This window comes from Ursus arctos, chromosome X, assembly GCF_023065955.2.
Source record: "Ursus arctos isolate Adak ecotype North America chromosome X, UrsArc2.0, whole genome shotgun sequence".
NCBI classification, from domain to species: Eukaryota; Metazoa; Chordata; class Mammalia; order Carnivora; family Ursidae; genus Ursus; species Ursus arctos.
This window is the reverse complement of record NC_079873.1, coordinates 19,951,985-19,968,433: the sequence shown is the minus strand read 5'-3', so window position 1 is coordinate 19,968,433 and position 16,449 is coordinate 19,951,985. Positions and strand designations below refer to the sequence as shown.

The window sequence follows — 16,449 nt, the reverse complement described above, 5'->3', positions numbered from 1 at the left end:
TCATGTTTGCAATCTGCTGCAGCTATCTTTATCCATACTCAAATTGTCCCATCTTTGGCCATTAGGAAACTCTTCGAGTTAACTCCTGGGCCCTTCTGACACATCTTCAGTAGATCGTACTATCGTCCTCACTTTCTAGTATAACTAGATATTTCAGGCTTATCTTGGACATTTTCTGCCCTGAATCAGCCATTTCTCCATGAAGCCCTACTTCCTTTATTGTGAAATGATACTGAAAAACATCACTCTGGGGGCTAGAGGATGGGTACTTTTTTTTTTTTTTTAACTAATTAAACCTTTCCCGAGCACTTAACTGTTAACTATGGCCATCTACTAACTATTATTAAAAGATCAAGTCACATAATAAAAAGAATTCAGAGTAAAAACAACGCCAAAAGGCTGCTGTTAAAAAACATCCCCTTCAATGTCAAAAGGAGTTAGAAGCGAACAATAAAGACGCTCCCACTGACCAAAGACAGATTTAAGCATCAAAAGTAACAGTAATAATGATGGCAATGAACTGAAACATAATGAGTAAATATAAAACCTGTGAGTTCATAATATTCAATAAAAGAGGAAGCAAAATATGTCATGACAAAAATAAACAAATCACTGGTCAACCCTGCATGTAATGCAGGCCCTCAAGTTCCTACTCAGAAAATTGGCAATGAAAGAGAAAGAAGTACATATTGACCTCATGTTTCCTGTATGAACTACTGCAGCATAACCAAATAGTGCTGGTTAACAAGGAAAAGTTAATTTTATAGAAAAATTTAATGAATAAACTTTCTAATATTTAACATGTTTAACTAATAAAAATGGAAAGGATGACAGAATTAAAAAGCTGTTTTACAAGTCCTAATGAAATAACTAATTCAGGTAAAAAATAAAGAGGGGGATCATTAGACCAGAGGTTCTCAAATGGGAACAACTTTTGTCCCCACCCGAGTTGGAAATGTGTGGAGGCATTTTCGGTTGTCTCAAGTAGGGGGGAAGGGTGTTACCTGGCATCGGGCAGAGGCCAGCGTTACTGCTAAACATCCCACAATGCCCAGGGCAGCCCTCACAACAATGAATAATTCAGCTCAAAACATCAGTAGTGCCAGGGTTAAAAAACCCTCCTTTGGATGAAAACCTGAACCCACTAATCAATCATAGCCCCACCAACAGTGGTTTAACCAGACCTTATACGCCTGCTGATATATAATGTAGTATGAAATACATCATATCACCTATACAGTATACTGACCCAAAAAGTCAAAACTCAATCTAACCAATTCTTTAGTGCTAACTAGCAGGGGCTTGCACACTTGTCCTGTAAAGAGCCAGATACTAAGTATTTTAGGCTTTCAGGTGACATGGCCTCTGCCATGACTACTAACTCTACAGCAACTGCAGATAATATGCAAACAAATAGACATGATGTCTTTCAATAAAACTTACAAAAACAGATGGTAAGGGTGGTTTGCCCACAGGCCATACTGTGCCAACCAGTGACACCAGGAAGCAAACACAGAAAATGGGACATTCTATTAGACAACAAACAATGATTCTTAAATAAGTGAATGTCAATGGAAAAAGAGGGTGGGAGGGATCTGCTCCCATTTAAAAGAGACTCAAGACACATAAAAATGAAACACCATCTGTGAATCTTATATGAATCCTGATTCAAGTAAACCAACTGGTAGAAAACATTATTGAGCCAGTAATATTGTAATAACTTTATATGATGACAGATAGTTACTAGACCTATCGTGGTGATCATTTTGTAAAGCATAAGAACATCAAATCACTATGTGGTACACCGGAAACTAAGAGATGTCAAATATAATTCAATAAAAAAAGACACTTTTGGTAAACAGAGTCATGTGAATATGGACTGAGTATTTTAGATCGTATCAAGGTATCACTGGTATAGTTACTAAGTGCAATAATGGTATTCTATTACAAAGTGTGCACGTTTTGAGAAATGCATACCAAAGTATACAATGGTAAATTATACAATATCTAACCTTAGCTCAACAGGAAAAAAAGAGGGGGGGAAACAAGTGTGACGAAATCTTACTAACTACTGAATAAGAGTAAAAGGAATATGAGAGTTCACTGTATTATTCCAAGTCCACTTAAAGTTTGCCAAAATAAAAAATTCAAAAAACAAAAAATAATTTTTTTTTTAAGTCTTTAAAGAAAAACTCAAACATCCAACAAATTCAATTCATTCTCGAAAATGGAGTTTGGGCGTGCATTAGTATTCTTTCTCCTCCAGAAAGAACAATTTTCCCTTGTAGAATAGTTGTACAAGTTCAAGCAAGCATTGCATCTAAAGCATAGGTACACAAATCTGCCCTATTTCTTTACCTCATTTTGATGTGTCTTTGCATTCTGCATTGTCTTCATGCTGAAAGACATGACCACGAGTGGAGGAGGACCAACATCTTTAATCACATTCACTAGGTCTGGTTTCAAGGCCATTGCCTCAACTTTACACCAACTGACTGGCTGATTCAAGAGCTCTGAAAGCGAATAGATACAACAGATCAATAGCCATTTGCTGAAAAAGGAAAACTACTATAATTAAGACATCTGTGATTAACTGAGATAGTCTTCAACCCCATATTCTAATAAGAATGTCTTATTACAACATCTAACTAAAAATAAGCCCATTTATTGGATTGTATGCAAAGCCGTGTGTGTGTGTGTGTGTGTGTGTTCATCTTCCTGGGAAAAAGGTCCGCAGCTTTCATCTGACTTTCTGAAGAATCCAGGACCCCTAAAATAGGTTTAAAAAAAAAACACCACCTTGGAGGAATCACAAAACATTTTTAAGAGATTCATGAAGCCAAAAGAGAGTATCACAGATGCAAATACTGGAAAACATCAGGTAAGAAACCAAACGAGCACTAGCTGCCTCCGGCAGTGATGCATCCCCTCCTTCAGAGGTCAGCAGTCCACTATGTACAGCAGGTGGGTGTCATCGGCCAGAAGTATGTGCCAACAGCAGCACAAAGACCTGGGCTCAGGAAGGCCTCCCTCCCACTAAACTGCCAGGCACTGCAGCGATCAAGTGGCTCCAAACATATTCCCTATACTCACTCAAGGAACACCTTGAGGAAGACAACATAAAAAAGGAAGTAGACGCACTGAAATACAGAGACCAATCCCTTAACTTCTTAAAAACCACCTCTATCAGCAATCTAGCTTTCCAAACATGTTTCCTTACGTGGATTTTTCACTTCGAGCCAACAAGGTCCTCTGATCTTTCTGTTCATCAAGAACATTTCCAGGCTGGATGTGTTGGTCCCAAATACATGAGAAAAAGTTTCTCCTTTCAAATCTTGAGGAAGCTGTGGCATTTCAGCCTGAAAAAGGCAAAGAAGAAAAAAAAGCCCTTTTTTGTTTAAAACTATTACTTCACATTTTCCAAAGTCTGTATTTGAAATAAACAAAAGCCTCTCTACGAACCACCGGAAGAAACTCCTTTGATATATATGAAATGTAATTTGCAACAAATGAAATCCAAAACAATTCACAGTAGGACACAAAAACAATTCACAATGACAAAATAATACATCTTGATGGCATCCATTAAAGAAAAATAGGCCAAGAAGCTCCCCCAAAAGAGGATTTCTGTCCAGAGCTGTACATGCCTTACTGATAAAGAATAGCCAGATAAGTACCACTCCATGAGAAGAATAAAAGCAAGAGTGGAACTCATTTAAAAAAACTTTTCATCACCACTGTCAGAAATATTTTTTAAAAGTTTCCCTTTTCCAACATTGTGAGATCAAAACTCTATAACAAAGGTAAAAAGAGGTTAAGGCCCAGTTAATTAACATCCCACAGCAATGACCTTGCCTATCAGGGGAGCAAGAGCAGCACTACAGCGACGCTACTGATGCTCCTCTCTCACCTTTCTGCTGCTCAGAAGGGACACTTCAACAGACTAATGATATTCAACTCCATCATGTGGCATTCGTTCCACTTGACGAGCAAGCAGTTGTGCAGTTTCAACTTATTTATTTAAAGATGCATACTTGAAAGCCAAGGAAGGCAGTACAACTGGTATTCTATATATTCAAATTAATTTTATCCATTTTAATTATTCATTACTGTAAGTCCACCTCAATGAACTGTGGGCTTGAGGAGCCCTGCTGATACTCCTAATTGAAAGCCAGTTGAAATTTCAAAAATAGAGAAATGTCATTCTCAATGAAAACCCAGTAATTTTCTTTGACTTACCGAGTATCTAACTTCCAAGTACTCAGATTTTTCTGGAACATCAGGTATCTCAAAAGCATAGTTCTTTTCCACTGGCTGGGTAAGTAGATATTTAAAAATCATTAAGACAAAAACTTTTCACAAATTAAAATGACAAGCATTACATGCACAACACATGTCCCTGTATTCAACACTGAGGAATCTAGTATCCTTATGGAACACAAAGGTAAATAAAACCAAAAGGGCACCCTTTCCCCCCCCCTTCCACTAGGACTAAAAACACTGACAAGATGCTAAAAAGACTTCTCCTGGACACTAAAGAACTTAGAAATATTTGCATGCAAGAAGGGCAATAAAAGATTAAAGATTTTTATAATGTTAATGTATTAAATCATTTGCTACTCTTTGATATTAACCAACTTCATCTTGCTAGAAGAATATTAGCATTAAAATTATAGGTCATATTTACTGAGTGCTAACTAAGTACCAAGGACTGTTCTAATCACCTAATAAGAATTCAGTGGCTTAACTCTTCCAGCAACTCTTGAAATAGGGTCCCATTTCTCAGATGAACAAATAGGCCCAGAGAACTCACTCTGCCCCAAGGTCACATACTACAAAGTCATATGGCTAGGATTTAAAACACAAGCGGTCTGGTCCCAGGACCTATGCTCTTCACCATTATACCACACTATTTCTAGAATGTGAGAGAACTGATCCATCAGCCATAATTCAAAGCTCAAATAGTTAAGATGATTAACCTTATCTTCAGCAATTCAATCTTCCCTTTGCTGCAATCACTGTTAAAAGTATGCTGAGTTACAAGCCCCTATGATGATGATGGCCAAAGGTGTCATTTATCACACTAAAATCAAGACCGATCAATATGTAACACACAAATAAAAGATTTCTGTCCTATCAGAAATAGCATCATAGTCCCCGATTTTTAAAATATAAAACCTTAACCTTCTGACCAAAACAACTTGCCAACAACTAATTAAAAACAAAATCAGAAGAGTTTCTTCTCCATTTCAGAAAAGAACACAAGATATGCTACAAGGATTGGAAACGATTGCTTTGCTTTGTTATCTTTCTATTCAAATTCAAGAAAATTATTTTCTAAGTAGTTTAAAGAGAAAGAAAATATTTTTACAAATCCTGCTAATCTTACATTGATATCTGTGAAATTTCCATTCAATGACATTTTGTACAAAGAAGATATACAAGAACTACTTTGTAAGTCAGGAAAAGAACAAACAACTAATAAACAGTGGGGAAAAATTATCACCAAATACAAACCTTGGACTTGAACTTCATGATTTTATATTTTGCTGCTATTTTTTCATCAAATTCATCATAAACATCCTTCATTGTCACTGGAGTTTCTGTTTCTTTTCCTGTATTTAGATCAATTTTCTGCTCTCCCATGGAGAGGAGAGGGGAGGCAAAAAAAAGTATCTGTACATGAAATCCTTTTAACAACGAGAAACCCAAGTCTAATTCAGTTTTCACCTTCAGCAATTTAAACATTTAAAGAACAGTCTTATAGGTAGAGGAGTTCAAAGATAGCAGCAGACCCCAAAAATGTACTAAACCCAATGCCCAAATCTTTCCAGTGGCACCATAAAAACACATCAGATAAAAAGGACCGATTCTACAAAATGGGAAAATAGAGTTGTAAATCCTCACCAAGAAGCTTCAGATTCACAGTTCAACTGAGATCTCAGGGGAGGGGCTGGGCTTGGTAGGGGAGTGTGGATGGTAAGTCCCAATTTAAAAAGGAGGAGCAAACAGAGCTGAGCTGGTTCAACGGCTGTGGAGGGACCGGTACTGCTGCCTGCACAGCAGAAGCATGACAACGGGCCAAATGCCATGTGATGTTTTAGAGCCATACACTCCCAACCCTGATTACTATGGAAATAAGGGGTGGGGAAGAAGATACTATTATATAATAAAACTCACACTTTGACACTGTAATAAGTCAAAAACCAGTTTTACTCCATTCTCTCTTTTTCCCCAAACTCTAAAGGAGCTGCTGACAACCAGTGGTTACTAGGTAGGCAGCAAGAAAGCAGCATCAAGGCTGTGGAGAAGTCATAGCTCTGTTGAAGAATAGGGTTGGTGGCAGAACAATGTACTTGGAATTAGAGGCTAATCACTAATGATTACCATTTCTCGGGGAAGGAAGTAGAGTGTTCGCTCGATGTTTTTCACCATGAGGCAACAGCTCACGTGGGTTTTGGCGGATTCGATCCAAACTTTGCCAAACAGGAATACCACACCTAAAAGAGTAAGGGAAAAACCATGAGAAAAGAAACATTTCAATTATATCCCATTAAAGGGGCAACATAAAGGCTCATTGTATGTATCCACACATTTAAGCCTTCATGATGTTTTTTTACAGTAAATTTGTAACTGCTGCCCGCTCCGCAGCCCCAGCTCGCTTACTCAGTACTTAAGCCACACAACAATATCACACTGGTAAAACCTGTAACCACTGAGATGACAGGGGACCGAATGATTCTCTAACTTGGTGTAAACATTTTCCCTAGAATTAGAGACTCACAGGTAAATGGAGACAAACCTCAGTTACTGGGGAGACATCCCAAGTCTGAGCAGACACACTTGGAGAACTACTGAGACACCCCACGTTAGTACAGAAACCCTGGGGAATTGCAGAGATCCCAGGGTCAGTGTAGCCATACCTCAGAAATTAAAGAGATACCCTAGGTCAGTGTAGGGAAAAAAACTTCCCTAGAACCAGTACTACCCAGATTAAGAGAAACAAAAAAAGCAAACTATTCTCCAACGAATCTCCCATTTAAACCTCTAACGAAGTGTGAGAATACTAAATTGCTTTTTAGCACTTGTACTTACCAATAAAAATTAACATTCATGTATAACAATAACAATGTGTGGTACACATCAATATTTTTCTATATGTAAAATTGCATTTGGGGAAAAACATAATAGATCTCAAATACCTTATTCCATATAATGATATATATCTCATAATATGGTTCAACTATTATCTTCTATTTTACCCTTTCTACCTGATAGACTACTTAACAATCTGGATAGGTAGTGCTTGTCATGTTTCTTGCTCTTCTATTTCTATGTAACAAATGTTCTAGTAACCAAATCAGCAGACATGCCCCTTTTGAAATTCCTATGTAATGTATACCACAAAGTAAAAACAAGCCTTTCTAGATAGATATCAAGTCACTGTTCCTGAAAGCTGGACATCAAGAAAGGACTCCAGAGATCTGATAGTCAACCTAAAAGATGGCCACTGTGCAAAATCCTGAGCTCTGAGCATAATTAGACAGCAGTAATCACATAGCCACTTAACACAGCTACTTGTCTGAGACACTAAGAAAATTCTGGCACATGCAAAGGCTACTGTTCACAAGGCCAATTACTCCAGTTTCACAAGATAGCTCATCAGTGCTTCCTTTTGTCACTCGTTCTAGTAGAAATAAGACCATCTAAAAAATTTTCATTTCTGCAGATGATTAAAATTCTTAAAAGAGCTATGTGATTTTCAGCTGGGGTGGGGGGGAAGAAGGGGAGAAAAGGGAGGACTGTGGGGAACGATTAAAAAAGAAAAAAAATCACAGGAGCTCAGAAAATTAAAAGTCATCCTCACAACAGTTAGAGACGAAAAAACAAAATTCCATGCAAAGAAAAATAAAGACCCTAATATTGGATTCACAGATTCAAATAGCTCATTTTACAGTCAAACTAATACCACACTTCATGCACACATTTGACACTGTTTATGCCTCATTTGCCACAAAAAGATCATGGTAAACAAAGATTACATTCCCCCCAAAGTTACTAGCTGAAACCAGGTGCAGTCAGGATTATTCAACCTTGAAAAAGTCATAATGAAGACAGGATATCTTCCCATATGCAAAGAGTAAGATTCTTTTCATAATTATGGAGCATTCAGCAACAACTGACTTACTTAGAATCTGTAAGAAAGTGAGACACAATAACAGGGTCTTTGGGAGTACTTCGTTTTTATTAGCAGCATTGATTTCACCAAGGCTCAGTGATCATTACCTGCTATCATGATGAAACTGTTCAACCCCCTGAGATTAAAGGACTTTTTTTTCAAGCCATCCTTTTTAACCCATTGGAATCAATCACAGAGGACACAGCTTAAGAAGTGCCACAGAACAGCACAGTGGACTGAGGGTGAGGAGCCCAGAACTCTGCCACTAACGGCTGCCCACTTTATCTTTTGGAGCCTTAGCTTCCTCCTAACTAGACCAGATTGTCTGAGGCCTTCTCTAGCACTAGAAATTTCCTGTTACCATAGTATTTGGAAGATAGGGCAATAACAGACCAGTACCTTTTTCAAATGCAAAATATTTCCCAATAGTGGTTGAAAAGGCCTATCCTTGACTATGGTAGTACCAGGAATTTGGTAACAATACATACCATAAATTGGTTGCTTTCCTAATACAGCTGTGCTTCAATGCCTCAATCTTAACCTCCAACACCTATTACTACAGACGAGCACTAACCATTAGAAATTTCTGTGATGACAGAATTGTTCTGTTATCTGTGCCATCCATGGATATGGTAGCTACTAGCCACATGTGGCCATTAAAGCATTTGAAATGTGGCTACTGGCTGAGAAGCTGAATTTTAAATTTTATTTCCTTTTAACTTAAATCTAAAATTGAAGAGCTACATGTGGACATGTGTGGTACCACAGTGGACGGTGCAGCTCTAGACCTTGTCCTACAAAACGATGCTGGTTTTTGTTTTTATAAAAGTATCACTCAGGGGCACCTGGGTGGCTCAGTTGATTAAGCATCTGCCTTTGGCTCAGGTCATGATCCCAGAGTCCTGGAATCAAGCCCTGCATCTGGCTCCTTGCTCAGCGGGGAGCCTACTTCTCCCTCTGCCTCTCCCCCCACCGCTTGTGCTTCCTCTCTCTCTCTCTCTCTCTCTCTCTCTCTCTCTCTTAAATAAATAAATAAAATCTTTTAAAAAAAGACTTAAAAAAAGATTATCAAACAGTAAACAAAAGGTAGAAATAATAAACTCATTTTACACAGGAAGAAAGAAGATTGTTGTTTAAGGTTCTAACCCTTGGCAATTGACATTGGGCAATCTGATGCTTTATACATGGATTAATGGGGGATGGGGACACCATTCATCTCTATGCTACCCATTCTTCCCCTATGTAGCTATGAGGCTTTAAGAGGCAATCTCAGTAAGAGCAGTGAATGCACCTCTGGCTCTCTGAAACCTTTCACGTGCATCTACAGGACTGTCAATCGCTGTGCAGTTTATGTCAAACATTTATTAAATCCCTACAATGTGCTTGGCACTGTGCTGGAAGCTGAAAATAAAGGAGTTAATAAAATGAATATATGAATAATATAATATGAATATGAACAGGGAACTATCTCTAGAACACAAAAGTCATACACGGCAGGTATTAGAAGCCTTGCAAAGGAACTTGGACTTTGCGTTGTAGGCAGTAGCCACGGAGGAGTTTTCTTTCTTTTTTTTTTTTTAACAAGCAAATTATGTGATCAGTGCTACCCTTCTGAGCAATGGCTCTGGCCACAATGTAGGGGATGACAGCTGAGAGATCCCTTAGGAAGCTGGCACAATGGTTTCAGTAGGCAAGAAGGAATCAGAGGTGGAAGCTCCAAGGAGAAAGAGAAGACAGCTTGTCTACTTTAGGAGGGGAAAATTAACAAGACTTGCTGAGGAAAGTGAAGGAAAGGGGCAATCAAGGCTTGCTCCCAATTTTCTGGTTTTGATGGGAACATTAACCAAGACAGAATCAAAGCCATCATCGAGCGAATACAGCAAAGGGATTAGCATTGGGAAGGGCACATCACACAACTCCAGCAAGCCCCACAGTGCTGTTGTGCTCCAGGGAGCCTAAAACACATGAAGCACATGTGAAAATGGTGTCCCCTTGAAGCCATACAAGGGGGAAGGCCAGGGTTTTGGCAATGGATGGGAAATACCTGCTCAGCCTCACGCAATCCCACTTACTAGTCTACCTTCCACTGGTGAGTAGCAAAGAGGTAACCAAGGAGGTGAGAGGGTCTAACCAAATTATCTTGTCACAGCTAAAGTAGATACCATTCTAAGATGGCTTATTCTTTACCTAAGAAACTAACACATGGCAGTTTGCTACTCTAATGGCTATCCAAGTGTTCCTGTGCAATTTGATATGCTGAAGTCTATTAATACTTCTGCCTCCCCTGTCTCTGCAGAGACAGTAACAACTTTCCAGTTACTCAATGTCTGATTATCTTTAAGGTAAATCTGGCCTTCAAGTCCTATGGTTAATACTTACTCTTCTTATTCATTCACTTGCTTTACTGATACTGTTTTCACCAGATGCAGCCTCCAGGCAACCACTTTGAAAAATACACAGCTGCATCAATCCTCACACCCAGACATGGGTCGTAATAAAGGCAACTCTATTTCAGGATCTGTACAGTATTTTATATTAGTCCGACATACCTTGGCATGCCCAGCCCTGTGGTGAAGAAGTGCTCAAGCAGTACAAAAAGAAACGAGAGCCTCCTGGCTTTGAGTCAGAATTCACATTTTCAGCTCATTCGGAGGAGGACCCAGGAATCATCCTTGATTCCTCCTGTCAGCCCCCACATCAACCCATCAACAGGTTCATGTCAAAATACACGTGAGATGCATTCACTTCTCTCCTTCTCCACAGCCACCACTAGGCCAAGTAACTAGCATGCCTGCCCTGGACGGACTGATCTCCAGGGCTTCCTCATTAGCCCGGTTCCCGTCTCCCCCCTCCCCTCCAAACACACTGTTCTCCACACAAACTGGAAGGTTCTTGTTAAAACTGTAAACCCAACCATATGACCACCACCCCAGCTCTACCAGCACTTAAAATTCTCCACTGCTTTCCCCTCTGCTCTTAGAGTAAGATCTGAATTCCTCAACATGGCTTTCAAGGTCCTTCATTATCCGCCCTTTGCCTTTGTCTCCAACTTCATTTTCTACCAATCTTATCCCTTGATTTACTGGGCTACAACCACATAGGCCTCCTTTCTCTCTCCAGGCCTCTGTGCTCACTGGTTCCTCAGGCTGAAATGCTCTTTCCTCAGCTCAGCATGTGCCTCAAATCTCAGCCCAATGGTGGTCTCCTCAGACAGGCCTTCCTTAGCCATCCCGCAACTAAATGCCTTCACACCGTTTATCCACTCACCTTATTTACTGCCCATGTCCTCACCCCCATTCCCACCCCACTAGAATGTAAGCTCCATTAGGACTGGGAATTTCTCCAGTTTGTTCATGCCATCTTAGTGCCTGGCATACAACAGGTGTTCAATGTGCTGAATAAAGAAACAAATTAATGACTAATTCCATTTAAAATAAAGTGTGTACCTACAACTCTAGATACATCGAAGGTGAACTGCAACTACACATTCCAAAATCACATATAACTGGTTTACGGAAAAAACATTTTTAAGGATTATTCATACCACAACTCCTCTCAACCTGGGCTGCTCACACACTTTACAATGAATGAGTGCTGCTCTCGTACTACACACGTACATGAGGACAGAGCCTTTGCCAATTATAATAACTAAACCACTTAAGGGAAAGGCACTATTCTGCATTAAAGACACACATATGATTACCTGGTTGGTTGTACTGATCTTCATAAGCATCCAGCCAATAAAACTGAAACACCTGCTCCTCATCTGTCCCTTTTACCAGTGGAAGGTGACTGGAATCCACTTGGACTTCCTGGGCTGAGAAACTGCTGTCATCTTCCCGATCAATGTCCCAACAAGAAACATCTGGGAGAAAACTTCCCCTGCAGAAATTACATTTTGAAAACCTTTTAAAATCCAACTGAGTAATTTATAGTGCTACTTGCCAGAAATGTCATAAAATGCTCTTACAAGTAGGACGTGGTCCCTTTCCCAGGATCTGCCTCATGTTTCACCCCCTCTGCTGGCTCACTCTCTTGGTGCCAAGTCTTGACAGCCACAGGCTCCATATCCACTTCCTCAGCCTCCATGGGCTCATCAAAGTCACCATCTTCAAAATCCATTGCTCCTGAGTCCTCCTGGTCATCTATACACAACGCTGGCACTGGCTCTCCTGTAGGCGTCATCACACATTCCCATCATGTACCGCTGCCGTGGAACACGAAGGCCTCCCCAGCACGGCGACGGCAGCCTACCCTTTCTCCCACACTGTATTTGCATTTCTCTTCCATCTCCAAACTGGATGGTTTTTAACTTTTACTGCTGTGGATTCAAATCTTTCACAATTGAACCTGCTATCACAATTCCTTCAAAATCACCTCCACTTCCTCCTTCACGGGGCCTCCACTTCTGACAGCATTTTGCAACTGCTCAACACCCTTGCAGGTCTGCCTGACATCAGACTTACCAGCAAATTCAGCACGTTTAAGAGGAACTGAAGTTAACGGAGGCTCCTTCCTCGAGACAGGGGAAGCAGTTTTTCCTGAAGGAACTGCCTGTAAATATTTTTAAACGTTCAATCAGTTAGACCTGCATACCAAAAAATATGCAACTGTCCTACCCTGACCAGAGAAAATGACAGTTCCCATTTATACAACAATTTTATGTATTATTAATGTAATAGCTTCCATTATTTTACTGTTACCTACATTTACAAAAAAAATACTTGTTTCCAGGAAGAAAATTATTGCATTTAGCACAGCTGTAATACCTATAATAAACACATACTAGTTACTAAAAATTTACTATGAAAAAACCAGGCACATGCTATTTTTGAAATACATGAAACTATATAATGAAACGGGAGTCCTAATTTAAAACTAAAATCAAGAACAAATTCAAAAGCATTTCCCTCATATAGAAAATCAACAAAGTAAGTTTTAAGCAATAATATAAATCAAGATTGAAGGTATTTCCACACACTTTACCTTGGGGGTGTGCACAGAGAAGGGATTCGGTGAAGCTCCAACGGATCTTTTCTTCTTTGGTATCATTACAGGTGGTGGAGTTATTTGAGGTTTCTAAAGGGAGGAATAAGACATTCCCCGCCATGCTTAGCTTACCACAAGACAGAAAAAGTGCATTTCTTCCCCCACTGAAGCCCAATAAGCAAAGCATTTTTTCCTTCCCTGCTCCCCCCACAGATCTATGCTCATGTACTGCAGTTACTATAGCAACAATACCACAGACTCATGAAAAAACCAGAATAGATATTAAATCCACCTCTCACCAATTTTTTCTTTTTTACAACTTAACATACTTTTCCCCTACCCTTCCAGGATATTACATTTAAAAACTGTCAAGCTAGAACCACACGTGTCGGTGTTAGTTGTTTTAATCAAGGATTACTTAGAAAGAAAACACACCTCTAAATGAGTTTAGTCTTCACGTGAAATAGCCCAACTGCAAATTCCCGGAGCAGCTGAGCCTGTCTGAGTTCTCTCAGGGACAGCTGACTGACTCTTCCTTCACTCCCTCTCTGAATTCAAGATGAGGATCTCACGCCTGATTGTGCAGACTGACAGGTTTCAATCTATTTCGGGAACATACACTGCAGCAACTGAACACAAGCAGTGCGCATTCTCAGAACTGACTCGTGTGTATATATTCTTACTATTTCAAACACATCCCCACGCAGCTCCGTCGACATAATTACATAAACCTGTAACAGCTGGAAACTACTCACCCAACGTGGTAAGAAACCAATCTGGAGAGGTGTTTGGGCAGGGGGCTGATTTTTTTTGTGGGGTTTTTATGGGGTGTATGTGGTGGTATTGTCACTGAAGTTTTTGTTTTAAATTCTAGCAACAGTCTGTTTTGTAAAATTACTGAATTGTTTCTTCAGCCTATGTCCCCGCCTATTTGACAACTCCCAGAGAATGACTTACCTCAGTGTTCAGATCTTGTAGAATGTCACCTAGCAGATCATCCTTGGACAAGTCTACAGCCTTCTGGAAATTATAAAGAGAGGCAGAATGAGAAAGCCCTGCACTTCATGTTTTCATGCAGACCATGTGTCTGTGAAAGAAGAACCCAACAAGTCAGTCCTTGCCTTTTCAGTCCTGAGCGCTCATCCGTTCACAGATCTTAACAACCACCTGTGTACGTGTAACTCCTAAACCTAGAGCTCCCATCCTGTTTTCACCCTCATTCCATGATCCTCCTGCTAATCAATGAAACAAACACACTGTCCATGCCGCTTTTCATTCACTTTTCTACCTCCAAGTTCCAAACAATGAGGTGCCTAAATTCACCTGGAAATCTACATCCACCTTCGTGACTGAAATCAGGAAGCTACAACTGAAATAGCTGAGCTCAAACACACTGACCACCTATTGTATATACAATCAACTACTAAATTTACTTCTCAAAGGAAAAGACAAAATATCAGAAAACCACGAAACTCACATCTGCAGTCTTCTTCCCAGCACTAGCAATGAACATTGACTTGATACTGTTTGGTTTTGTCACCGCAGCCTTCTTTACATTCCTCCTGTCTTTGGTACGTGCTTTATCATCTTTTCCTGTTGGAATATAACTGATTTATAAACATGTACCAGCAAAAATCAATATGGGAAACTAAAAGCCAAGTCACTTGCCCTCTGTACAGGAAAATGAGAAGAAAAAAAGAATTCAATACAAAAATATGAGATTTTAAACACGGAACAGAGGAACGAATTGTTAAAGGCAGTTTAATTCAGGAAAACTTAGGCTAAATGTTATTATGAAAACTGATGATGGAGCACCTTGCTGGCTCAGTTGGTGGAGCGTGCGACTCTTGATCTCGGGGTTTTAAGTTTGAGCCCCACGTTGGGTGTAAAGATATTAAGAATAAAATCTTAAAAAACTGATGAAATACTACTTAAATACCAGAATAAGTTATTAAGTGGTACTGTTTAACAGCTATTATTAGTGTGAATAAAAATCTTGTTAAAAGGTGGGGGGTATTTTTGTGTTTTTTTTCCCCAAGAGAAATAAAACAATCAAGCTCATCTGGAACCAGGGTATTAGTCTAACAGGCTTCACGAGATCATCTTTTTAGTGCTATCCTAAATCTGGCAGGAAAACTAACTATGAAGAAAGAGGATTACCAGTCACGTTAGTATAGCATCCTAATTTCCATCTTACGAGGAACAGCAACTATACACACACAATATATTGTAACAACACTAAATGGCACGGAGACATCTGCTCAGTAAAGAACAACTTATGCCATACGTTTTCTCTTATGGCCATGTGTAAATCACCTACGAACTCTTCTAATACTGTCAGTTTTACTCCCTCTTTCTGATTCATTCCAGAGAAAGTCTCTACCTCAAAAAGACCTAAAATGAATAGCTCATATAGTGTGGTAGTGACATAGGAATACTCAGACCAGATGAAATAGAAAATTCAATCTAGAAAAGACCAAATTACTTATGGAATTTAGCTCATAATAAAGATGGCATCTCATATCAGTGGGGAGAAGATGGACTTTTTAATAAGTAGTGTTGGCTACCCATTTGTAAAGAAGTAAGCCAGTATAAACACCAAATAAATCACAGATCAAAATTTTTAACATGAGCATATGCAAGACTTTAGTAAAAAGGCAAGTTCCAAGGCACCTGAGTGGCTCTGTCAGTTAAGTCTCCGACTCTTGATTTCAGCTCAGGTCAGGTCATGATCTCAGGGTTGTGAGATCGACCCCTGTGTTGGGCTCTGCGCTGGGCATGGAACCTGCTTAAGATTCTCCCCACCCCCCGGCCTTTCTCTCTCTCCCCATCTCTTAAAAAAAAAAAAGGCAAGTGCCTTTGTAACCTGGGTGTGGGGAAAGTCTTTCTAACTGATTCAAAGTCCATCTGCAAGAAAACAAAACTGATAAATTCAATTACAACAGAAACAAGTGTAAAGACAAAACATGAGAAAATGTTTACAATGTTTTGCAGATAAAGGACCAATTCCTCTGACAAAAAAAAAAAAGCCCTGGATTATTAAAAAGCCCCCAAACCCAAAAGGAATGTGCACAATAAACACGCACATACAGTTCACATAAAAAATATATAAACAGCTATTACATTTTATGAAAAGATGCTCAACTTCATCTGTAAAAGAAATGCAAATGAAAACCACACTGAGATGTCGTTTCTCATTTATCAGAGTGGCAAAACTCCAAGAGCTTCACAATGCACTCTATTGTTGAGGCCATAGGAGTATAAATTGTTGGGAGATGGGA

At 39.5% G+C, this 16,449-nt stretch overlaps 1 protein-coding gene across 1 annotated transcript in view; it reads right to left on the bottom strand.

Moving 5' to 3' along the window:
- Nucleotides 1–16,449, bottom strand: part of POLA1 (DNA polymerase alpha 1, catalytic subunit) — a 299,648-nt gene that overhangs the window by 269,774 nt on the left and 13,425 nt on the right. The window contains exons 5-15 of the mRNA XM_048213462.2: nt 14,646–14,761; nt 14,126–14,188; nt 13,166–13,258; nt 12,646–12,733; nt 12,150–12,351; nt 11,883–12,061; nt 6,388–6,500; nt 5,518–5,634; nt 4,240–4,314; nt 3,221–3,359; nt 2,359–2,513 (exon numbers count right to left, since the gene is read on the bottom strand). Coding sequence (XP_048069419.1) covers nt 2,359–2,513; nt 3,221–3,359; nt 4,240–4,314; nt 5,518–5,634; nt 6,388–6,500; nt 11,883–12,061; nt 12,150–12,351; nt 12,646–12,733; nt 13,166–13,258; nt 14,126–14,188; nt 14,646–14,761 — 1,340 coding nt within the window. The remainder of the gene's footprint in view (nt 1–2,358; nt 2,514–3,220; nt 3,360–4,239; nt 4,315–5,517; nt 5,635–6,387; nt 6,501–11,882; nt 12,062–12,149; nt 12,352–12,645; nt 12,734–13,165; nt 13,259–14,125; nt 14,189–14,645; nt 14,762–16,449) is intronic.